Source organism: Ovis canadensis, chromosome 3, assembly GCF_042477335.2.
Source record: "Ovis canadensis isolate MfBH-ARS-UI-01 breed Bighorn chromosome 3, ARS-UI_OviCan_v2, whole genome shotgun sequence".
Classification (NCBI taxonomy): domain Eukaryota; kingdom Metazoa; phylum Chordata; class Mammalia; order Artiodactyla; family Bovidae; genus Ovis; species Ovis canadensis.
This window is the reverse complement of record NC_091247.1, coordinates 222622420-222647008: the sequence shown is the minus strand read 5'-3', so window position 1 is coordinate 222647008 and position 24589 is coordinate 222622420. Positions and strand designations below refer to the sequence as shown.

General features: G+C 50.2%; 3 protein-coding genes, 2 long non-coding RNA genes and 1 other non-coding gene across 7 annotated transcripts in view; 2 read left to right on the top strand and 4 right to left on the bottom strand.

Annotated features, from left to right (window-relative positions):
• Nucleotides 1-1714: 1714 nt before the first annotated feature.
• ATF4 (activating transcription factor 4) lies at nucleotides 1715-4249 on the bottom strand. Its single transcript, XM_069586042.1, has 3 exons — nucleotides 3620-4249; nucleotides 2719-3039; nucleotides 1715-2626 (listed from the first exon to the last, which is right to left on the bottom strand). Exons 2-3 carry the CDS (start codon nucleotides 2942-2944, stop codon nucleotides 1791-1793), a joined length of 1062 nt encoding a protein of 353 aa, XP_069442143.1. The 5' UTR covers nucleotides 2945-3039; nucleotides 3620-4249; the 3' UTR covers nucleotides 1715-1790.
• LOC138437924 (uncharacterized) lies at nucleotides 3011-4821 on the top strand. Its single transcript, XR_011256206.1, has 2 exons — nucleotides 3011-4252; nucleotides 4607-4821. It is a non-coding gene; the product is annotated as an uncharacterized lncRNA (long non-coding RNA).
• Nucleotides 4822-6786: 1965 nt separating this feature from the next.
• MIEF1 (mitochondrial elongation factor 1) lies at nucleotides 6787-21170 on the bottom strand. 2 transcript variants are annotated; one of them, XM_069586040.1, is made up of 6 exons: nucleotides 21065-21170; nucleotides 18266-18622; nucleotides 12799-12949; nucleotides 11235-11412; nucleotides 10774-11036; nucleotides 6787-10253 (listed from the first exon to the last, which is right to left on the bottom strand). In XM_069586040.1, the coding sequence occupies exons 3-6, from the start codon at nucleotides 12940-12942 to the stop codon at nucleotides 9447-9449; spliced, it is 1392 nt and encodes a 463-aa protein (XP_069442141.1). In that variant the 5' UTR covers nucleotides 12943-12949; nucleotides 18266-18622; nucleotides 21065-21170; the 3' UTR covers nucleotides 6787-9446. The 2 variants fall into 2 exon arrangements, with proteins under 2 accessions (XP_069442141.1, XP_069442142.1); XM_069586041.1 differs by lacking the exon at nucleotides 21065-21170 and having other exon boundaries at nucleotides 6836-8574; nucleotides 9546-10253; nucleotides 18266-18349.
• Nucleotides 18382-18594, bottom strand: MIURF (mitochondrial elongation factor 1 upstream open reading frame). The gene has a single exon (XM_069586045.1). The coding sequence runs from the start codon at nucleotides 18592-18594 to the stop codon at nucleotides 18382-18384; it is 213 nt and encodes a 70-aa protein (XP_069442146.1).
• The window catches only part of LOC138437925 (uncharacterized), an 18961-nt gene continuing 14959 nt past the window's right edge, over nucleotides 20588-24589 (top strand). The window contains exons 1-2 of the long non-coding RNA XR_011256207.1: nucleotides 20588-20751; nucleotides 22326-22503. This is a non-coding gene — a long non-coding RNA (uncharacterized lncRNA). The remainder of the gene's footprint in view (nucleotides 20752-22325; nucleotides 22504-24589) is intronic.
• TRNAG-CCC (transfer RNA glycine (anticodon CCC)) lies at nucleotides 21896-21968 on the bottom strand. The gene has a single exon. It is a non-coding gene; the product is annotated as a tRNA-Gly (tRNA).

Here is a 24589-nt window from a genome sequence, read left to right as displayed (position 1 = left end):
CCCACAGGGAGAGGTGGTTGGGTGTGCTTCCTCTTTTAAGTAGCTTAGCAAGCAGGCTCAGCTGCTCACTGCCTCTCACCAGGAGTTTGTTCTCTGAAGAACAGGCTGATCAGGCCCCCCTTCCTAACAAGATGCACCTGACAGATCTGATGGGAAAGGCAGGCTCGGGAGCCAAGAAAGAGGACACTGGGTTGCCGTGTTGAGGCCAAGACTAGAAAGACCAGTTCTCTGAATGGCCGTGAAGCACCTGGAAGCATGTCTCTGGTGGTTTGGAGCAGCTGGCACATTTGCCTGGAGGAGACCCTAGGGTAACCAACAGAGCCCCAGCCAAGGCTTCCTGTGGCTTCCACATGGGTGGGCTGGTCTAGCCATCCACTGCCCTGGGCCTCCATGAGTGGAAGGGCCGGCTGAGGCCCTAGCCAGACAGCCGCATGGGCACATGTGGGTGGGAGGCAAGTTTATGCTAGAGTTGGGTGGGCCTTCTCCAGGGACTTCCTCTAGCAGAGCTGGGGTGGGGCCGTCCTCTTGGAGGTTACTTGTTGGGGTTCCATCCCCACCTCCAAGGCTTTGCCTGAGCTGCTTTCTCAGGTGCTCTCCCCATTGTGTCCACAACTTTCCCTGTCCTTCTCAGGTACTTAAGACCTCAAAAGTCACGAAGGCCACATACACCCTTGGTGTGCTGGAGGAAAATTCCCACCTAGGTCACCAAGCAGCTAGCCCTACCACTCTGAACACCCCGCTGTAGGACATGGGTCACCATGGGCACTGTGTTTACAGCAGTGCCTGGTGCCACATTCCCATCACCCTTGTGACCCACTCAGCTACATTGTCCTTCATGATAGTACACTCATCTTCCTTCCACAGGCTCCAAAGGACATAAGGGAAGAAGAAACTTATCTAGGCTGGGATCGTCTTAACAATCCCAAAGAAAATGTCTGCCATAACCTGCTCTATGTTACCAGCCAGGGTTTCAATAGCAGCATAACCCCAGTGCCCTTCCATGCTGACACTCTTCCCCAATTCCCACCGCCAATGGATGGCAGGCCTTCTAGCTGGCCTAGGTGCCAGAGGGAAGCCTGACAACCAGCCAACCTTTTGACCCCTCATCCACTTCAGCTTCCCTGGTGACTCAAAGGTTAAATCGTCTGCCTGGAATACAGGAGACACAGGTTCGATCCCTGGGTTGGGAAGATCCCATGGAGAGGAGTCTGGTAGGCTACAGTCCATGGTGGCGGACATGACTGAGCAACTTCACATACATGGGGTCTTATCTGAGTTATTTAGTGTTGGCACAAAAACGGAAGTGGAGTCCAGGCTCTTCCTACCCCCACCCGTTTCTTAAATTCCACAGCCTCACACCCAAGGGTGGTAGTGTCAAATCTAATGGTTTGGTTTATTGTCAAGTCTTGGTTTTCAGCGTAAACCCAACCACCTACTGGAGGGATGTAAACCAACTCATTGTTTCAGGTCCCATCATCAGCCATGGCCCAAGGGTTAAAACTCCTGCTCTTAATGCAAAGGGTCCAGGTTCCATCCCTATTTAGGGATAAGACCTAGCACAGCAGGTTATTAAATCTTCACCTATGGCCCATTGTGTCAAGAAATTTAAAAAAGATCTGTGCGTTTAAATACTGACAGCCAACCCACAGCAATTGAGACACTGGGGGATTCATCAGGACTCTTACCAGAGGCAACACACCAGACTCTGCAGGAGTACTTCACTAGAAAATAATTTATTAAAACAGCTTCAGCCTCCTATATACAAGCGCACATACTCCTGACTACCCTAACTAAGGGACCCTTTTCTTCTCCCTTGCTTTGCGAACCTCTTCTATCAGATCTTTAAGATACTGGATCTCCTTGGCCAAGGAATCTGCCTTCTCTTTCAGAGCCTCATTCTTTTTTTCTAGCTCTTTACATTCCCCAGTGAGGGCCTCCTGTTCTGCCCTCTTCTTCTGGCGGTACCTAGTAGCTGCTGTCTTGTTCTGCTCCATTTTCTTCAGCTTCTTATCCAGTTTCTCACCCTTTACTTTTGCTGCTACCATCTTCTCTCCAGGAGGGTCGTAGGGTTTGGGGCGGGAAGAGCCACTGAGGGCACCTGGAGATAGCAGGCTCTTATTTGGAGAGCCCCTGGAGGTGGAGGGGCTATGCTGGGGAGAGCCCAGAGAGGAGTCAGGGCTCATACAGATGCCACTGTCGTTATCTGAGTGGGCATCCTCCTCTTTTATGCACTGAGGGATCACAGTAATGGAAGTGGAGGAGTCTGGCTTGCTATCTCCTTCAGAGATAACCACTTCACTGCATAGCTCTAAACTAAAGGAATGATCTGGAGTGGAAGACAGGGCCCCTGGGGAAGGGGGAAGAGGTTGCAAGAAAGTGAAGGGGGCACCCTGGTCAATTGTAGGTAAACTTTCTGGAAGATGGCCAATTGGGTTCACTATCTCGGGGGGCTCCTTGTTAGTCTCCTGGAGTAGGGGATCAAAGAGATCACACGTGTCATCCAACGTGGCCAAGAGCTCATCTGGCATGGTTTCCAGGTCATCTATACTCAACAGGGTATCACTAATATCAAACTCCTTCAAATCCATTTTCTCCACCATCCAATCTGTCCCGGAGAAAGCATCCTCTGGAAAAGATAAAAAGTCAGAAGAAACGTGAATCAAATATAGAAGCCCCTATCACCAGATCCCACGAGCAGATAAAAAAATCCCTCCTTACCCGTGCTGTTGTCTGAGAAACTGACCAACCCATCCACAGCCAGCCATTCGGAGGAGCCTGCCTTAGCCTTGTCGCAGGAGAACCCATGAGGTTTGAAGTGCTTGGCCACCTCCAGGTAGTCATCTAGGAGACCTAGGCTCTCTTCAGCCCCCAAACCCGACTGGTCGAAGGGGGACACGAAGTCCCCCACAAACACCTCGCTGCTCAGGAAGCTCATCTCGGCCATGTTGCGAGGTTTTGGTGTTTAATTCGAGGAATGTGCTTAATTCGAAGGTGTCTTTGTCGGTTACAGCAAGGCTGCTGCTGAATGCCGTGAAAAGCCTGGATGACAATTAGAAACCGAGTCCCATTAGAAATCAGCTGGTCCGAGAATTTCATCTTCTCACCCATTAGGCAGGATGGCCAAATCAGAACTCCACTCCATGTTGAAACTAGGGACGACCACGTGGCCCCAAGGCCATGGTGTCACCCTTCTATGAGGCCGCACAAGATGGACGCCCAGCCCTTCCGTAGCGGCCACAAGAGGAAGTCGCCCCACCCTCGCGCCCAAATCCGGCACCAGCCGCCGGCCCCGCCCACGCCCCTACGACTCGGGCCGCGGCCGCCGCCCTGCCCCGCCGCCATCTTTGCTGCCACGTTTCGCGAGACGCCAGATGGGACTCCGGTGGTTTCCAGGGAGCCCGGGGCCGACCAAGGCTTCGCTCTACGGCAAAACGCCGCGGCCCCCCGACACAAGGGCACCGGCGTTTCGGAGACACCCAAGCAGGAGTCACGCGTCCAGGGCGCTCGTAAAACCGCTTCCCCTCCGCGACCCCTCCAGGCCGTCGGCCGCGCCCAAGCAGGCGAAAACCCCTCACCGACCTGGGGACCCCGGCCAGAGCGGCTCCTCCCTGGTACTTACGCCATGGCTTAAGCCGCTGGGGGGGGTTGCCGCTGCAGAGCCTGGTGCTGCTGCCGCCGCTGCAAAGGCCGATGCTGCCGCTGGCACTGCTGCCTCTAATGCGCCATGGTGGCCGCGGATCCTGGGGGAGCGGGAGGAGAGACTGTGCGCACTTGCCCGGAGGAACTACATCTATGGGCGGGAGGAAGAAAAAATGGCGACAGCAAGCCAAGCGCGGCTCCTTTATAGACTCTGCTTCTGTGAGGACGCATCACAGGCCACATCCTTCCGCCGCCGTCACGTGACTCGCGCCTCCTCCCCACGTATTGTCATCTATCCGACGCCCCGACCGTTTCCAAATTTCCCACTTTTATGTCTAGGACATGCCAGTGAAGAGAGAATTAGTTGTTTTTTTATTTACGGCCTCAGGAAAAAGGCGTACTTCTTTACAAGGCTTTTAAGATCAAAGAGTCACGCTAGGCAGCCGCCAGAGAACGCGGAGGGATCCGTACACTCACTTCCGGCGTTGGCTCGAGGGGCGGAGAAAGAAGTCTTTAACTCCCAAGAAAGGTTTTTATTGTGAGGTAGACGGTCTCCTGGTTCTCGCGCGAGATAATGGAGGAGCGAGCGCGTCGAGATGATTGGTCAGGCAAGGTGAGTCATCTATATTTCCAGTTCCTATTGGCTCAAGCTCCTGATCTGCGCGGGAAGGGGCGGAGCGGCCGGTGAGGTTCCCGCCGTCTGGCGCTGTCGCCCACTCGCTTTTTTCTGTGGTAACGCTTTGGATTGGTCTGCTCATGCCAGTCCGCCCGGAGCCGGTCATGATTGCCTGGGGCAGCCCTAGCCTAGTGCGTCCCAAGTAATGGCGTTAGGTCCCCGCCTTGCAGTCCTTTCCTGCCGTTCTCAGTGAAGCCCCTAACTAGCCACCAGTTTCAGGCCCTAAGGTAAAACTAGGCAAAAGGAAGTGTCACTTCGTGTGTGCGTTTTCACAGTGTCGTTTTCTTGCAGACATTTGCAAAATACTGAGGACTGCAAGCCCTTCAGTAATTGAAAAGGTTGGCTGATGACGTCAGTCGAATCGCCGCATCTGTACCCACCTACCATCAAAGGCCAGCTCCGCGTCCCTACTCTTGACTGTAAAAGTCGAGGAGATGCATAATCTTACCTCCGAGTGTATTTTTACATAATTCATTTTGCTAAAATACAAATCTGCTATTCTGTTACAGGGGGGATTTCTTTACGTTTATGTAGTTTCAATTCCGCTAAGAACAAGGAGAGATTTCATTAAGCTACAGTCTTTCGGGTGGTTTCAAGTATCTCCCACCGCTGTGACTTCTAGGCACAATCGCTTCCCATCAAGTCCTCCTAATGCCCAATTGTGGTAGTTTGTGTTTGGAAGCCGCCGTCCACGTCGGGATCAGCAACTTGCGCTCTCTACTGGGAAACTTAAGAGTAATGAGAAAGCCCTCCACCACCTCTCAACCCTCTTGTCAGGCCCCGTAGAAGTGGAAACCTTGAGTTTTTGTTTCCATCCACTTAAGTGGGCTCTACAAATATTCCTTTGAGGACTGTGATGTGAAAAACTGCCGAAGCACTGTCCTCCGTGACTACTGACCATTCATTGACTTAATTCAGTCTGGCCTAACAATTTCTTTTCAGTGATAAACAGGACTAAAGGGATGTGTTCTTGCCCCATGAAGGCAGTATGAGGTAGGAGTTGAGAGATTTTTTAGGGACAAATACCCGCAAATTTGGCTGTTTATTAGTGGAGACGTTTTGGTTGAGTTATCCTGCTAAGTCTGTTTCCTGATCTGTAAGAGGAGGCTCGTGATGAGTATGCTTAGAATGAAGTAAGGTAATACATGCAAGCACTGAGCCAGAGCTCCTGGTATCTGATAAGTGCTGGATAAATAGTTCCTATTACTACTATTATTAGAACTGAGGTCTTCCGAACCTCCCAGGTCCCCCGTTCCCATCTCCATTACATCATCCTGCTTCCTCAGAGGACTATTATTTACAGAGATGAAATCAACAGCTGAGCAACTAGTATAGGCAAAGCATACTAGATGCAGTTTTCCTTTCTCCTTGGGGAATCACAAATATCTCGACATACATAAAGCATCTAGTCTCTCTCTGCAAAGACAGTAAGAAGCCCTGAGCCACTACTCAAGTCTTCCAAAGGTGTCACCAAGGACCCTGGGGGACATGTCCTCCATTTGCTGTATGGAGGGAACTGTCAGTGCTTCTTGACAGATGACCATATAGATGGCTGAGAATTAAAGTAATCCTGCTCCAGACTGACACTGCAGAGGGGTGGGAGAATGACTCCAGCAGCAGGTCATCCCATCCTTTCCATTATGGTAACCCAGTTCAAAGTTTCTCCTACCTGCAAATTTAGAACCAGTCCCACTCCTATAGGAAAATGTTTCATACCACACATACAAACCAAAGCTGTTGGAAACTTTTTATTTTCATCTTCCCATGCTGTAGACAGACAGCACATTCCCTGGCTTTATTTCCTCCCTCAAGGAGAAAAAGGATAGTAGTTGTCTGGGTCTCAGGGCTAACTGCTTCTCTCTGGACCTAGCCCAGACAGGACAGAAAAGACTGGTGCCGAATTCCAAACCTATCCGCCAGACATAGTAACCTCTTATTGAAGGGCAGGCAAATGACTGGATAGCAGGTTGTGGGCCTGGCCTCAGGGGTGAAGAATAGAGACCATGAGGTGACTGTAACGAAAAGGTAAGCAACGCGCTGTACACAGCCCCAGAACACACACCTCTGCTATTTTAGCCCCTTCGAATCAGCTAAGTGTACCTACAAGGGCTACTGCCTCACAGCTCTAGTCCTAAGTCCTCTTACCATTCTCTTTGGCTTTAAGCTTCGGCTCAAAGGTCAGGATTCTAACACATCCTGTGAGAGCAGTTCTCGGCCAGGGTCATAGTCTCAAAGATGTGCCACAACAGAGCCTCTGAACACATGGCAGGGATCCCCGCTCACACAACTCCACCCCCAACCTTCTCCAGGGCTCTTGATCCCAAAGCCGATTCCTCATCAAAACCATCTGCGTTCTCAACTTGAGTGAAGTACCAGGGAGGAAAACCAGCCAATCAAGAATATGAAGAGGACCACAGGGGCTGAGCCCAGGAGGAAAGATTATAGGTCTCACAACACAATTTTTCCAGACATGAGCTTCAGTTATTTTTTTATTTGGGAAAAAAAAGTCACAACCAAGAGTATAAAGTACTTTGTATTGAACTCATGTTTTAGGAAGGGGCAACAAGGAAAACCAAAATACACTTTGGAATTGATTGGGGTTTCGAGATGATGAGTCTTTTTTCAAGCATTAAGCTAACTATGTGGTTTGCTAACCTAGATGGTGCAAAAAAATTTCCAGATGGAGTAGAAGCAGATGCTGTTACTTCAGGCAAAAGTGAAAGTTACAGAGTAGAAAGGTGGGAAAAGGCCCTACATCTTTCCCCAAAGCTAAAAAAAAGTGTGTGTGTGGGCAGGGGGGGTCCCCTCCTTCATCCAAGAATCTCAAAGCACTGACTTCATCCACATGTGATGATGGGACTTGCCCCATCTCAGTCAGCAAACCCACCACGACTAGAGTAAAGAATTCCCACTGCTTCTAGTTCTGAGGACCACTAAGATATTCTTGTTTGCGAAATGGCAGAGTTAGGCGTTTTGGTTTTGTGAAAACAGGTAAGAGACAGAGCTGCCTGTAGAAAGGTGCTCAGAGATAAACTCAAATCACAATTACACTTGGCTTAGATGATTTGGGATCTGGTCTTTAAAGTCTTTTGTCTTTTGAGTCTCCATCCAATGTCTTATATAGAATTTGGTCAGAGACACCTGCTTGGGAAAATTCCAGGTTTTCTAATATTCACATGGGGAAAACCAGATCCTTTCTCTGAATGAAGAAAAACAAGAAGGAATGCTTCTCACTCACTCATAGCCCTATCTTTCCTTTTCTTCTAAAGACAGCAGATGGGTGCATCAGTGCTCAGCTCCACCCCACACCCGCTACACCAGTCACCCTGGATGGTACTCAGGCGTACAGAGCATTTTAAACTCCCAGTTTGACTCTGATGAATAGCCAAGATGGAGAACCTCTCTAAGGGTTCTGGGCTGTTGTGTTTTTCATTCTCTCTCAATGTCTTCATACAAAGGGAACAACTGAACCATTTCAGGGAGCCTTTGCATGTATGTCAGAGAAGAGACAGAAGACTCTCTAAATATAGCCAATGTTAACCCTACTGCTCAACCCACTAAACCATGACAAAAAAGGGGACAGGAGTCTCTACCTTAAATTCAAAGGGAAGCTAAGGTTTCAATGCTATTTAGTCATTTCATGTCACTGTCATTGGAAAGGAATGAGACAGCTGCGGAGAGCTTCACCAGAATCTCATTGATGAAGAGGTAGTAAGAATAAAAATAAGATTTGATGGGAGAAACAAAATACTGGATGGGCAGATCAGAAATAGAATTATCATCAGTCTCCTGCCACAAACAGGAAAAAAAACCACACAAAACAAGATGCACTGACATTGTGTATTAAATATTTCTCCCCACTCTCAGGATACTTTTTACATTGCAATAAACAGTGCAATTTTAGCAGCAGGAAACAAGAAGGAATGTGGGAAGTACCCACCTCCCTCTCATGTGTTCTAGCCGTGTGCTCTTCCTGGGTAGCACCGATCTCCCCAGGTGCTGGGTGAGAGATGGGATGGAGGGAGGAGGTCTGTGCATGTCTGCCTGCCCTCTGGCCTCTGGTGATGCCTGCAGAGTTCAGCAGACACTCCCTCATGTTCTTATGGCACATGCTGGGGATCGAAGGGCTGGCTCTTGGACCCGTTCTTGCGCTAAGGCAATATCTGAGAAAGGCAGGCCCGACAGGGAGGAATGTGGTCATTGATGTTCAGCTGCCTGTCAACCTCGAGCACTAAGACTGTGTCCTTGAAGGCCTTGTCCTCATTGGCAATACGGCCAGGAGGGGCCAACAGCAGCCCTTCCGTCCCCTCTGACACCTGCAGCCAGTGGCGCCGGATGTGAGCAGCCCAAGGTGAGGCACAGACATCAGGCACACAGACTCCACTGCCACCTCCAGGTTTGCCCACCTACACTCTCACTGATGGCCACGGAGAAACACAGTCTCCGGATAACTCTGCATCCAGTTTATCGTGAGCCCTCACTCCCCTGTGCAGCAGCCAACAGTGTGCCCAGGAGACCTCGGTCCTTCTGGATATGAATTGGTCAAGAGGTGGGGGTGGGCTTCTTTTTTCCAGGAACTTGGGTCAAAGACCAGCTTTATCCCCGGAAATCCTAAATACTGTCTCAGCACTCCCTGCAGAGTTGAGTTTGAAACATGCAATCCTAACTTCAATGACAGTCAACTGCAAGGCAACATCTTAATTAGGCAGATGCGCTCCAGGAAAAAAGAGCAACAAAGAAGATGTGAACAGGCAGGAAAGACAGAGCAGACACCTAAGAGGAGCAGGCGGCACAGCCAACACAAACAGACCTAGGCCAAGATGCAAAATACCCAGTGGTCGCCACAGCTCAGGGCAGGGCTCCACCTTCTCAATTCATTCAAGGAAAACTGGCGTGGAGCATGGGGGAGGGGAAGAGTAGGGAGCACAGTGTTTGATAACAAAAGTCAAAAGGAAAGGTGAGAAAAGAGGAGACAGAAACATCATTCTAATCAGCATGAAGTGACCAGGGGGATGACCAGCAAGACAGGAGGCACCTAGGGACCCTGTGAGGCACCAACTATGTAGCCAAGTGTTTCTAACGGAGAATTGGGGGCCTGAGCACCCGACACCTGCTTTGGCCTTCACCTGCCCTACGTCTGCAGCAGCACCTCCGGCTCGGATAACGAGCAATAGAGAGTGTATCCCAATTCGTCTATTTCCTCAGGGGTGAGCTCTGCAAATAAGTTCACCTTGGGATTCAGGACACTGGGCAGAATGCCGGCCTCTAAGTGGCTGATGAGCCCCCTCAAGGCCTGCAGGAAGCGGTCGGCCAGCACGTCCGGGGACCAGTCAGCCTCCTCCTGGGCCAAGTGGAGGATGACGTTGGTGAGCTGGCTGGCAGTGAGGCGGCCCAGGGCCGGAGTGGACTTGCATATAGCCTTGAGGATCTTGAGGCACAGGGAGCGGCAGCCCGAGTCGGCCTGGTCCAGGGCCCGCAGGCGCGCTGTCTCAGCAGGACGCAGGCTCAGCCGCCACAGGTTGTCATACTGGGCTAGCCGGTGTGGTTTGGCCACCAAGACAGTGTCACCAAGGGTCACTGATGGCAGGAAGTCAATGACGAGGTGCTTGTCGCGCTCATACTGCACTTCCAGAGTCAGGGCCTCTGGGGGCGGGGCTGGTCGAATCACATAGTCCAAGAGGGACCCGATGGCCGGCCAGTTGATGGAGCCAGCTACTACCTTCTCAAACGTGTCTGCCACCGTCTTCGGAGAAAGGTAGCCCCCTACTACACAGCGGTCCCAGTAACTGCTACCGCGAGGAAAATACTCTGGATTCTCCCGGCGAACTAGAAAGAAGCCAGGGACGTTCATGATGGTGTCCTCCCCGGGGATACACGACCACAGGTTTGCCTCTAACACAAGGGGCACGATGAGTTGGATGTGGTCGGCTGTCACCACCTGTTGTAGCAAAATTAAAAAGGGTTTGCGGGACCTTCATCTCCTCAAGAGACAAGTTTCCCCAAACACAGGTCCCACCATCTTGTATCCGCCCCCCCCCCCCCAGCAAAAAAGGAATCTAAAAATTCTTGCACATGACCACATCAATTCAGAGTGAGGACTTAAACCCAGGTCTGTTAGACATTAGAGCCTGTGCTCACTCCACACATCCCACTGTCTCTGGACCCAGAAGTACACATAACGTCCTCCATGCCTTCAAGATCCCAGAAGACAGAAAGCCAGGAAGGAGAAACTGGGACAAGAGTATGGAGGGAGGAAGCCTCTAACAGCTTCCTAGAAGTTTTATGACTGAAAACAAGTTAAAGGCAGGGATCAAATGCTACCACAATGCGCAGAATTCAGAAGCAGTAAGACTAATCTTTTTTGGCAAGCCTGGGACACTGATCTTCTGCCCCAATGGCACTATTGAGAAGCATCGTGGTCAGAACCACCCTACCCTTCGTAAGCACCCCCTGGTTACCTGCAGGTCATCATAGAGGCTGCCACTCAGGTACATGTCCCGAAGTGGCATATCAGGCAACTTGGCCCGCAGGAAGCTCCGGAGCTCGGCACATATGTCCACAGCAGCTTGCTTGGCCCGAGCCTGCTCGCCGGCAGGGATGGCCGCCCGGTTCCGGTAGTAAGTGAGAAGTTTCTCCTGCAGGGACATGCGGAGTCGTGACTTCTTCAAGTCTACCTGGCCCTTCCTGGCCAATGGCTTGGGCTGGGGCGGGCAGAATGTATCTGCCAAGGCAAGAGAGAGAGGCCCATGAGCTCATCCCGTGCTTGCTCATCCACAGCCGCCTCAGCCCCAGAGGGGAGAAGGGCTTAGCACAAAAGGCCAGCATGGCGCCAGGCGCGTGTGTCCTTAAGAAACGTGTTGAGGGCAAGAGTAGCACCAAGAGCCTGAGAGGAGTCCCAGAGGGCGACAGCCTTCCTCACCTGTGTCGAAGGCAGAGGAGCCTGTGGGAAGGGCCTGCAGGGACCTGCTCAGGCCTGCCTTCATGTCCTTATTGAGCAGTCGGGGAGAGCCCATCCAGTTGGGTTCTTCCCAGCTCCTTTTCCCCGAATGGCTCAGGCGGGTGGGGCTGGTGGGGGCGCTGATCGCCCTGTCGTACATCTGAAAGAGCAGAGAGGACCCAGCGTGTGGACTTCTTTCCTGCTTCCCACCAGTTCTACCATAATGAGTTCCTCTACTTTTCAATAACATCATCTTAGTCTAGATTATGGAATGCTTTGCTCCACACAGAAAATCTCAGGAAATACTAAATCTTATATATAAGTAAGAAACACATTTATCCATAATGTCACAACCCAGAAAAAAAACTCAGAATTTCTGCTAGTTCTGTTCATAAGAGCCTGCTGGGTGACTCGGGGACACCCCCTCCTCCACCCAGGCCCCAGGGCTTCCCCGACGGGGGTCAGACCTGTGCCCCTGCGGGGCTTGTCCACAGGGCCACCTCTCTGTCCTGGGGGCACAGGCACCAGCCTGCTTTCGGGGCTCAGTACCCATTTCAGGACATGACCGGCTCTGAAGGACTAAGTGCCGTGCTGTGTCCTCAGTCGCTCAGTTGTGTCCGACTCTTTGTGACCCCATGGACTGTACCCCGCCAGGCTTCTCTGTCCAAGGGTGTCTCTAGGCAAGAATACTGGAGTGGGTTGCCATTTCCTCCTGCAGAGGATCTTCCCAACCCAGGGATCGAACCCAGGTCTCCTGCATTACAGGTGGACTCTTTACTGCCTGAGCCACCAGGGAAGTCACACCAGAAGATAACTATTAATATCTGGGTATATTTCTTTCTGGAAATATGTATTTATATAATTAGCATCTTCCACTATATATACCTTAAAAAACTGATTTTTTACTTGTCATTTTTATCACTCCTCATATCACTAAGAATGAATCAGGGCTGAACAATATGGTACAATTTCTGATGATACAACACTGTACCTTATCAATACACCATAATGTCAAACACCGATCCATTTATTTAACAAACACATCACTGAATGGCTACTCTGTGCCAGGCACTGTTCTAGGTATACAAAATAAATCAGTTTCCCAACCCAATTCCTGCCTTCATGAAGTCTGCAGTCCAGTATAGGGATTTAGGCAATACATAATCAACAAGCTCAAGCAGGCAGACACAGGTGTTAATTAAGAGTAAAGCAGGAAAGGGAAATAGAAAATATATGTGTAAAAAAAAAAAAAAAAGAAAATATATGTGTGGTGAGGGTGCTGCTATTTTAACTAAGGTGGTCACAAAAAGCTATTTTGGTTCTTTGCAATTTAACCCTGAGATAAACTTCTTTCTTTGTATTTCCAGCAGTTTCTTTATAGCAGGATCCTAGAAGCACATTTACTTACTTCTCTTAAGGTCTCGTCTAATAATGTCGAATTGCCATGTTACCTTCCCATCAGCAGTATCACGGTCTTCTTCTAGGTCAGCTCCACTTGGCAGCCTTACCACCTCTCCAATGCCTGGCCTGGCCTGAGTGCACTTACCCGCTTAACCGCCAGGGTAGCGATGCCCAGCATGGCTGCTCCTCCCACCCCCAGCACCAGCCGGGCGTTGGAGAGCACAAAATCGATGGCCGTCCCGATGCCATTGTCATCTTTCTTGCTTTTGCGCTCACCAGAGCCTGCCATTGCGCACCTGAGGACGAAGGCAGAACACAGCTGTCACCACCTGTGACCCTGAGAACCAGACCTCCTCCTCCCTCCCGCTTCGGGCCAGTCCAGGGTACTCGAGTTCCAGCAAACCAAATCCCCCTGACTCTAGCGCTCCACGCTCGAGGGCCAGGAGGGAGGTAGCGTGTCCTCAATGTACCTGGATGCAGGTGGAGGAAATGGTCATGCTAGTTATGGGAAAACCACCCCACCCATCTACTGAGATTACAGAGAGCACTAAGCTCATGGTCAACCCTTTCTTGTATTAGAGTGAAGACCCCACCACGAAACCCAATCCTCCGGACCCTTTCCCAACACTATAGTGCAGATAGTGCTTTGATCCTTTGGCCACTGCTGATGGAAAGTCAGAGCAGGAAGGTCTGATTTAACTAGAGGCAGCCCATCTAGTCCCATCACATCACCTCACACACAGGGAGGTGGCTTGTCAGAGTCCTCAGAGAAAAGGAATGACGGAGCCACGTGCACAACTCGCAACTCCCAGCATGATGCTTTTCCCCCTCTATCATGTCTACCCTTGCCCAGATCAAACTGTCCCTATTCTGTGAACTTCCTGCGAATAACGGTAACGACGACGACACGGACTGAATACCCTGGCACACGGAGACTTAACTACAAGTCCACGTGTGAGGAAGGGCCAAAAAAGAAAAGAACTCTCTGCGGACAGTCCCACTTGACAAATGCTGTTTCTCAGGGAGCGTGCACAGGGGGCCACGAGAAGCTCAGGTGAGCCTGGCACTGGGGCAGACGCTGCATAAACACGACGGTCGCTGGAGACTGAGCTGCCAACTGGAGAACGAGAAAATCCACCCGCTCACATGCACCTGAAAAACGAACTGAAAATGTGGCCACCCGAGTGGAGTTCACAGGCACGATGCAGACGGGGCTGGCCTCTGTGCAGTGTTCCCGCGGGGTGAGCTCACCTTTGTTCCCTGGCAACAACTGGGTCATCCTGACTGAAGTTCCCCTCATCCCCCAAAAAACCCATTTCCCATGGACTTAAAACCCTGGGCCCAACCCAGATGAGGGATGACAAAGTGGCTCGGATCAGAGCTCGGTGCTTCACACTGCTTCTCTCCTCTTCCTCCCATGTCCTGTATCCCAGGAACTACCTATAAACAGTTGTGTGCCATCCACCCGTTACCCAGAATGGGAGGACAGAGAGACAAGATCACTGGTGCACCTTCCAGTGTGAAGTAGTTTTTCGATACCCTTACAACCGAGTGCTATTCATCTCACACTGCATGCTTCGCGCCTCCCTCATCAACAAGAAAGGAGTATTTCTGACTCTACTTATTTCAGCAGGAGTTGTAGTCAAGCATTACTTTTTCTCTAACTAGAATTCACCACCTTGGCACTTCTCTGTTCTCTTCTCCACCTTCTGCAGTTAGTAGACGCTTCAGATTCAGGGACAGAATGAGAGACTTGGCCAAATTAAATATACTTCCACTTCAAATGCTCAGAGCAAGCAAGGCTGAGAAGAGGGAAACTCTGTATTTGCAGGTGGGGTCAGGCAGGAACTCTAGCCATCATCATCCCTCCAGCAGCCACTGAGACAGAGATGGGACATAAATGTCCCCGAGGCAAACTAATACAGTCAGGACAAAGTTGACAGGTACAGTTCCCCACACATAATGATGACCATTGTTTTGTGTGTGCTCAGAGTCTGACTCTGCGACCCCATGGACTGTAGCCTGCCAGGCTCCTCTGTCCGTGGAATTCTCTCGGCAAGAATAATGGAGCGGGTTGCCATTTTCTATTCCAACCACTGTTTTATTTCTTTTAAAACAAAAGGCTCTTTAGGGATGTATTTACAATAGGGAGAACCATCTCCTAAATGATCCTTGCATATGATACAGCAGAGCAAGAAGGGCCCAGCTCCCCTCTGCACGGAAGCTGGAAGGAGCCTCTCTGGGCCATTTAGTTTTTGACCCTCTGATGGCTGGTGAGAATGAGGCAGTGAGGTGGCACGACAGAAGAGGCTGAATTTTAGAGTCAGAAATCTTGAGGACTTGCCACTGAGCCCTGACTAATTAGCTGGGTGACCTCAAATTAGTTACTCAGCCCCTCAGCTATGTAAAGGGGATAATGACGCCTGCACGGCCTAAATCACAGGGTTGTAGTGAGGCCAACACAGCTACTAAAATACTGCACGTGAACATTTTATCAGCTGTTAAAGGGCTCTACAAACATGGGCTATCATTAAGTCTTTTACAATTTCCATCAACAGGACAAAGGTCACGTTTCAGAAGCCACTTTGAATCCAGACTGTCCTGTGAGGTCCATTTCACCTTCTGAGATGGAGCCAGGAACGGTCTCTAAAACCGACACTGATGCCATCGTGGGCTTGAGACCAAAACTATTATGTTGAGCAGACTTGGGAAAAGGCTCTTCTACACCAGTGCAGTATATTCCCTGCCCCATCCAAGGACCAGGTGCTGCTGACAACCTAGCAACCAGCAAGAGGAGAGAACACCCACAAGCTCCCCCAGGGAGATCAGAGTTTCTATTCTAAAACTGAACTCAACCTGTTCCAGTTGAAACTGCTTATCCACAATATACCCTCCACTCAGGCCGTGCTCTACTAGCTGGGAGCCGCAGAGGGGTGCGAGCTCTGCCTAACCAGGGGGAAGGCGCCTGGGTCCTTGCGCAATTAGGAAGGAGCCCTGTGGCTTAGCTTCAGTTTTTCATGATGAAAAAGCTCTGGAAATCTGTTACATCATAAGATGGATATTCTCACCACCACTGAACTGTACACATACAACTAGTTAAAAGTATTTAAAGAAAGAGGAGGAACCACTGTCCCGGTGGGCAGGGCTGAGGATGCAGAATGTGAACTCTGCTAACATTTCAGACGAGGTGTTCAACCTGTCTCCTCAGACACAAGAATGGGAACAGACATACTCACCACCCCGTGTACTGGCAGTGGCAGTGGTGAGTAACAGTGGCCCTGTGGCTTCCTAGGATGATGACACAGAACTCTGAACATTCCAACTTCTTTTACTTGAAAAGGTCATATGATTTGAACGAAACATGACCTGGCTTAAGTATGCATAAGAACTAACGCACGGTAAGCATGTACCATGTGCTGGGCATTTTCCCCCTCTTTGCTCTCTTACTCTTCACAACAATCCCATGAGGTCAGTCACATGGTTAGCTCCGACTGTCAGATGAAGAAACTGAGGCAGAGGTCAGGTAACTGGCTCAAAGTCACCAAGCGAGTAAGTTGTGCAGTCGCGAGTTGAACCTAGAGCTCACGGTGCAGGGGTGCAGGTTACAGGGTCCCAAACAGCCTGCAGCCCCACCTTGTACCCATCTGCTCTCCACGCACCACTAGACCATATGCCCCAGAGGCATTCTGGCTCATTCACTGCCCCCAGGGCCAGCAGTACCTGACAGACAGGACTTGACGCATCTGTTCCACCAGTGAGCTACTAATTCTGTGGCTTTTTTTTCGTTTTTGGAGGAGGTAGTGGCAGCAACCTGTAACCCAACTCACACTCAAAATAGACTCTGAACAGAAAGTCTTCAGTACTCACTTCCACTTTCCCTACGCAGGCAAGCCCTCGTGGGCATCACTTCCTACCTCCCCTTTACTCCCAAAGGCAGGTCTGCCAATCAACGCAAAACTATTACACAAGGCTCCTCCTGCCTTCCCTCTCTGTTAAAAACAGTACCCTCCACCCAGCTGGCATGCCTTCCACCTCAAAGTCATCCTTCATTCTCTCTCCTCCTGCTGCACCAGCCCCCTCTTGGTAAAGTCCCCTGCTGCCCACATTGCACCTACATGCAGCCACCCCACCACCTCAGTCCCTCCACTCATCTGCTCAGATTCACCCCCTATGGGGCCTCTCACCGATTTATTCTGCATGCTGCCACTGCCCTGACCCCTCATCCACACCACTCCCCGGCTGACAAAGCTGTGGTGCCCACCACCCCACTATCAGATATCACAACTTCCTCAACAGGAGATCTGATGTCCTTCCAGACCTGGCTCAGTCTCAACGCCAGTCACCTGCCTTACAGATACGCAATTCGAGCTACTCCAGACTCAAGTTTCCAGACTACAAAATGTGTTTTTCACCTCCTCACTTGCTCATTCTTGCCCATCTACCCGATGAGCTGCTACTTTTTGTTTGAGGCAGACCTCCAATGTCTTTTCTATAGCTACCTGTGATTCCTCGCCCTAACCCCGCTCTCCAGGTAGTTTTGGCCCCTTCCCCGTCTGTAAGCTCTTGACCCACCTCTAATCCAGAGCTACCTCCTGCAGATCGCCACATCGTTCATCCCCATCTCAGCGCCTACCATGATGCTAGGGCGGGCCCTCTGGGAAAGTTGCTGAATTAAGTACAGTCATCAGGTTACAGTGGAACATGCTGGTCACACTGGCATGACAGGAAACAGAGCTCACACACCACTGGCCAAGAACCAGTGAAGCACTCTGTGTGCATTTTCTTATTAACTCCTGCAATAAGCTGAAGAGGTGGGTACTATTTCAGTGGTGGTGCTCAGTCGTGTCCCCTTTGCAACCCTACTGTAGCCCGCCAAGCTCCTCTATCCAGGGAATTTTCCAGGCAAGAGTACTGGAGTGGGATGCTATTTCATCTACAAAAGAGGAAATGGAGGCCTAGACAGATTGAGTGATTTGCCCTAAATCCCACAGTTGTTAGCAGCAGTGGCACGAAGGCAGTCCTCTGAGGGCTGGACACTATGCTTGCTTTAGAGACTTTTGAAACAGAGTATAGTTATATTTACAGCTTCCCAGTGGCTTAGTTGGTAAAGAATCTGCCTGCAGTGCAGGAGACCTGGGTTCAATCCCTAGGTTGGGAAAATCCCCAGAGAAAGAAATGGCAACCCACTCCAGTATTCTTGCCTGGAGAATTCTATGAACAGAGGAGCCACAGTGGGCTACAGTCCATGGGGTCACAAAGAGTAGGACTGGATTCAGTGACTAAACCACATAGTTATGTTTGGAAGAACGTGATCTAACCCTCAAGAGAACTGAATCCACTGAAGAATGAGCCAGATGGAACAAGATCTAAGTTTTAACCAGTAACTTTTCTAGCATTTTCATACATTTAATGTTGTATGAAGAAAAATGATCTCCTAGTAGGACTTGAAACTAAGGGCCTTTTTAACTGGGAGCATTTTATAAGGGACCATTCTGTTATGTTGATATTTCCTTCAGTATGCCTAAAGAACTTTGGCCACTAAAAAGAAAGATTCTCCCTTTCCTGGTCCCCTGTATCAGAAAAAATGAAACCTAGAACAGAGGCCTACCTACCTGAGGCTTCTTAATGCATCTGTGAGGTGGAGGTGGGAGAGAGGCAGGTGTGTCTCTGGAAGGCACCTGTGTCCTCTTTCCCTTGGAATTAGGATGGGAGGGGAAAGGAGAGGACACTAAATGATCCCTCCTAGCTTGCTGTGGAGGAAGACCAGGCCCTTTTCCAGCTGCTTCTCCCGGGCCTCGGGATCCTCCAGTTTCTGGTTTTTCCGGAACTCACGGCGGATGGAGGCAAGGTAGAAGTCTCGATCAGTGTAGCGAAGCTGTCGGCCTTGGCGAAGCAGAGCCCGGTAGAGACTCAGCACCGCCTCTCGGCTCCATGAGGCCATGAGGGACTGACAGGGGCTGGGCGTCAAGCTATACACAGGAGGGAAGAAAGAGAAGCCTAGAGTCAGAATTAATGATAGAAGGGAACTACACTGTTGTTCTCGTTCAGTTGCTCAGTTGTGTCCGACTCTTTGTGACCCTTTGGACTGTAGCCCGCCAGGCTCCTCAGTCCATGGGATTCTCCAGGCAAGAATACTGCAGTGGGTTGCCATTTCCTTCTCCAAGGGGATCTTCCCCACCCAGGGATCGAACCCACATTTCCTGCATTGACAGGTGGATTCTTTACCGCTGAGTCACCAGGAAAGCCCAGAAGGACCTATGAAAGTGAAATGTGAAAGTGTTAGTTGCTCAGTCGTGTCTGATTCTGCAAACCCATGGACTGTAGCCTGCCAGGCTCCTCTGTCCCTGGGGTTCTCCAGGCAAGAATACTGGAGTGGGTAACCATTCCCTTCTCCAGGGGATCTTCTTGACCCAGGGATTGAACCCAGGTCTCTCTTGTTGCAGGCATTCTTTACCGTCTGATTCACCAGTAATTCTGTAGTTCTTAATCCAGGTCTCAGAGACCCCCTCAAGGTCACACTGTGACTTAGTGGCAGGGCCGGGACTAGATCCCAGCCTACAGACTCCTGCTCCTGGGAAACTACCAGTTATGCTGAAAGGTCAGGGACTGGAAGCTGGACTACCTGCGCCTGAATTTTGGCTCTGCCACTTACGTGCCATATGATTTTGGGCAAAGTACATAACCTCTTTAAGCATCAGTTTCCTCGCTTGTAAAATAGAAATAATGCTATCTACATTTATATACCGCTATATACTTTTATGCTAATAGTACTTACCCCACAGGATTATTTTGAAACTTGCCTGAGATATCGCATGTAAAATGAAAGAAAGTGAAAATATTAGTTGCTCAGTCATGTCCATCTCTTTGTGATCCCATGGACTGTAGCCCACCAGGCTCCTCTGGAGCCTAGCTTCTCTAGGCAACTGCAGGGGGTTGCCATTTCTTCCTCCAGCAGATCTTCCCGACCCAAGGGTTGAACCCCGGTCTCCTGCACTGCAGGCAGATTCTTTACCATCTGAGCCACCAGGGAAGAAGCACACATAATGTAACTTCACCACAAGGGGCCTCAGTCATACTTGAATCCTAGCACCAACACTTAGTAAGCTGATTACCCTGGGCAAGTTTCTTAACCTCTCTGGGCTTACCTTAGTTCCTCATTTGTAAAATGAGGATTAAAACTGTATTTTCCATATGGTTAGTATGAGGATTAAAAGTGGTTAGAATAGCACTCAGCATATGCCAAGCCATATCGTGGCAGCTATGATTAATGCTACCTCCCCTTGTGTGTAAGTGCTCAATAAGTATCAGATTTAGTTACACATAAACCACCATCATCTGCCTTCAGTAACAATAAACCCTTACAGAACCAAGGAGTGTTATCATTTGTAAAGTGCTTTGTCATCCATTATCACATTTAAACTGAGGAACTTATGAAGTGGACAGGGTTCATAACAACAATGGTTAATGTTTATTGATTGTTTACTGTTATAGCACACACTGGCCAAGCAGGTCCCACGTGACATCTCATTCCATCAACAATTCTAGTGTCACCAGTATCTCCATTTTAAGCAGAGGAAACTGATGCTCCCAGAGAGAAGTAACTCACCAACAAGCAGGGCTGTAAAGGGGGGTGCACTTCCGACCCCGACTCTGCCTGCCTGTGGAATGAAAACTACCGTTTGCTGGGATCTGCCCATGCATACAGCACTTCTAAGGTGCTGTACAAACTTTCCCAGTTCAGCGCCTGGCACATACCCAGGGCTCAAAAAATAAACTTAACAAAGGACGCTCACAATGTCCCTGTGTGGAAAAAATGATCACCCCTCTTTCTGAAATAAATATATGAGACTGAATGGGAAAGGTATCTGACTGGTAAAACGGTCTGGACTTTGGGCCCAAAGTCAGCTACCGTCAGCCTCCGGCCTTGCGAGCCTGCTGCGCGAGCGTGAGCAAGCCTCCGGACTCGTCCCTTTACCCTCAACTGCAGAAGAGCGCCCCTCGGCGCCAAGTCTCCCTGAGTGGGACAGATGAATCCAGAAATCAACAGAAAAGTGTTTTACGAAGTAGGAGGCGACTGGCATGCAAGAGCTGTTACAAGGTCGACCGGCGAATGGGCGGGTGGGCCCTGGAGGGTCCCCAGGTCCTCCCCCTACCTGGGGGGATCGCACCGAACCGGGGTAGAGAGACCCTGAGGCTGGGGCAGGCCGGCTCTGGGGCACCGGGAGAGCTCCGGAGGTTGGGGAGAGGCCCCGGAGCGGCCTCCAGGGGAAAATCCAGGGCAGGCTGGGGAGAGACCCCCGGTGGCCAGGCCGATAGTGTGGGCCCCGGCCGGGCTAGGGACCCAAACAGCGACCCTGAAAAGAGGGCGTGGCGAACCCCCAACCCCGGCCTTCACTCCTCCCCGCGCTCACCTGAGGACAGCGCGCACTCCCTCTACTCGAGATTCGCCTCTCGCCCGGTACCTCTTCTAGGGTCACCCACCAACATGGCCCCTTTACTTCCGGGCCACGACCTTGCGCCCGGACCTGAGAGGAGGAACCGAAGGGAGCCGGGAGGCAGACGGTGGCTGGAGGACTTCCGGTCTCCCCTGCCTAGGCCTCTCTCAGGGTGGGGCCAGGAGCCGCATCGGGCCCCGCCCCCTCTCGGGGCCCCGCCCCACAGTCCTGAGTCCCGCCTCTATGCGTGACGTCACCCAAGGGTGGGCCTGGCCAGGCCATTTGGTCCCCGCCCAGAGGGCCCGGTGGGGGAGAGGGGGAAAGCGTTGTGTGGGCTGGATCAGCCGCTGTGCGGGCTGGTCCCCCAACCTGCTGTCAGCCCTGTAACCTGTCATGCCCCAGCGCTGTTTGCTGATCTCGGGCTGGAGCCGTGGAGGGTCCCTGGGGAGGTTTAGCACTAACGATGTTCCCTATCGTGGCTTTTAAAGGTCTTTTAAAGATTGCTCATTTTTTATCCTTCCGTGCTGTTACCGCTGTTAAAGACCTACCGTCCAAGGTCCTCCTCAAACATCCCCTCTAGAAGTCTCCAGCTCATTCCGCGCCCCTATCCAACACACCTAGGTGTCTCCTTTGAGTCCCACAGAACTGTTTGCACATCCCAGTTAGGGCTTCACTCCTTCAAGGAAATGTGTTGTTTGGGTTTTTTTTTTTTTTTTGGAGGGGGGGGGGCTAATCCGGGTCTTAGTTGGGGCGCTCAGGATATTTGTTGCTGAATGCCAATTCTTAGTTGTGACTTGTAGGATCTAATTCCCTGACCAGGAATGGAACCTGGGCCCCCTGCATTGGGAGTGCAGAATCTTAGCCGCTGGACCACCAGGGAAGTCCACAAACATGTTTACTGGCTCCTGTTATTTGCTAGGCACTGCTTTTTAATTTCTCCATTACTTTTAGTCTCTCATCAGATTTGAGGGCAAGAGCCATGTCCTTATGGAATCTGTCAGCCCTCTTTCCCCTTTTTCCCAGCTCAGCATCTCAGAAGGGGAGGGGAAGAGGTAGGCTTTAGAATCAGGCCCAACCTGCTCCAAATTCAGCTCTACTTTAAAGAGAGCAGCCTGCCCTCTGGCAACTTTCCTAACCCCTCTCAGCCCCTCTCAGCCTTTGTGAGGATTAAAAGGCATCTAGCAGGAAGGTGTCCAAGGTCAGGGGCACCGGCCGAGACGAGCTAACCCACGTCCAGGTCAGGGGCGGCAGCCAAGAGGAGCAAGGCCACGTCCAAGGAGCGGCGGCTGCGCGGGCGCAAGAGGGCTGAGAGGAGCTACTCCACATTCAAGGTCAGGAGGGGCGACTTCGTCCAAGGTAAGGAGCTGCAGCTGTGCCTTGCTGGAGCAGCCGTGAAGAGATACCCCACATCCAAGGTAAGAGAAACCCAAGTAAGATGGTAGGTGTTGGGAGAGGGCATCAGAGGGCAGACACACTGAAACCATAATCACAGAAAACTAGCCAATCTGATCACACGGACCACAGCCTTGTCTTAACTCAGTGAAACTAAGCCATGCCGTGAGGGGCCACTCAAGACGGATGGGTCATGGTGGAGAGGTCTGACAGAATGTGGTCCACTGGAGAAGGGAATGGCAAACCACTTCAGTATTCTTGCCTTGAGAACCCCATGAACAGTATGAAAAGGCAGAAATGATAGGATACTGAAAGAGGAACTCCCCAGGTCGGTGGGTGCCCAATATGCTACTGGAGATCAGTGGAGAAATAACTCCAGAAAGAATGAAGGGATGGGGCCAAGGCAAAAACAACACCCAGTTGTGGATATGACTGGTGATAGAAGCAAGGTCCGATGCTGTAAAGAGCAATACTGCATAGAAACCTGGAATGTTAGGTTCATGAATCAAGGCTAATTAGAAGTGGTCAAACAGGACAGGGCAAGAGTGAACGTAGACATTCTAGGAATCAGTAAACTAAAACGGACTGGAATGGTGAATTTAACTCAGATGACCATTATATCTACTACTGCGGGCAGGAATCCCTCAGAAGAAATGGAGTAGCCATCATGGTCAACAAATGCAGTACTTGGATGCAATCTCAAAAACAACAGAATGATCTCTGTTCATTTCCAAGGCAAACCATTCAATATCACGGTAACCCAAGCCTATGCCCCAACCAGTAACACTGAAGAAGCTGAAGTTGAATGATTCTATGAAGACCTACAAGACCTTTTAGAACACCCCCAAAAGATGTCCTTTTCATTATAGGGGACTGGAATGCAAAAGTAGGAAGTCAAGAAACACCTGGAGTAACAGGCAAATTTAGCCTTGGAGTATGGAATGAAGCAGGGCAAAGGCTAAGAGAGTTTTGCCAAGAGCACACACTGGTCATAGCAAACACCCTCTTCCAGCAACACAAGAGAAGACTCTACACATGCACATCACCAGATGGTCAACACCGAAATCAGATTGATTATATTCTTTGCAGCCAAAGATGGAGAAACGCTATACAGTCAGCAAAAACAAGACCAGGAGCTGACTGTGGCTCAGATCATGAACTCCTTATTGCCAAATTCAGACTGAAATTGAAGAAAGTAGGGGAAACCAGTAGACCATTCAGGTATGACCTAAATCAAATCCCTTATGATTATACAGTGGAAATGAGAAATAGATTTAAGGGACTGAGTGCCTGATGAACTATGGATGGAGGTTCATGACATTGTACAGGAGACAGGGATCAAGACCATCCCCATGGAAAAGAAATGCAAAAAAGCAAAATGGCTGTCTGGGGAGGCCTTACAAATAGCTGTGAAAAGAAGAGAAGCGAAAAGCAAAGGAGAAAAGGAAACATATAAGCATCAGAATGCAGAGTTCCAGAGATAGCAAGAAGAGATAAGAAAGCCTTCCTCAGCAATCAGTCCAAGAAAATACATGAAAACAACAGAATGGGAAAGACTAGAGATCTCTTTAAGAAAATTAGAGATACCAAGGGAACATTTCATGCAAAGATGGGCTCAATAAAGCACAGAAATGGTATGGACCTAACAGAAGCAGAAGATATTAAGAAGAGGTGGCAAGAATACACAGAAGAACTATACAAAAAAGATCTTCATGACCCAGATAATCACGATGGTGTGATCATTCACATAGAGCCAGACATCCTGGAATGTGAAATCAAGTGAGCCTTAGAAAGCATCACTATGAACAAAGCTAGTGGAGGTGATGGAATTCCAGTTGAGCTATTTCAAATCCTGAAAGATGATGCTGTGAAAGTGCTGCACTCAATATGCCAGCAAGTTTGGAAAACTCAGCAGTGGCCACAGGACTGGAAAAGGTCAGTTTTCATTCCAATAACAAAGGCAATGCCAAAGAATGCTCAAACTACCGCACAATTGCACTCATCTCTCACACTAGTAAAGTAATGCTCAAAATTCTCCAAGCCAGGCTTCAGCAAAACGTGAACTGTAAAATTCCAGATGTTCAAGCTGGTTTTAGAAAAGGCAGAGGA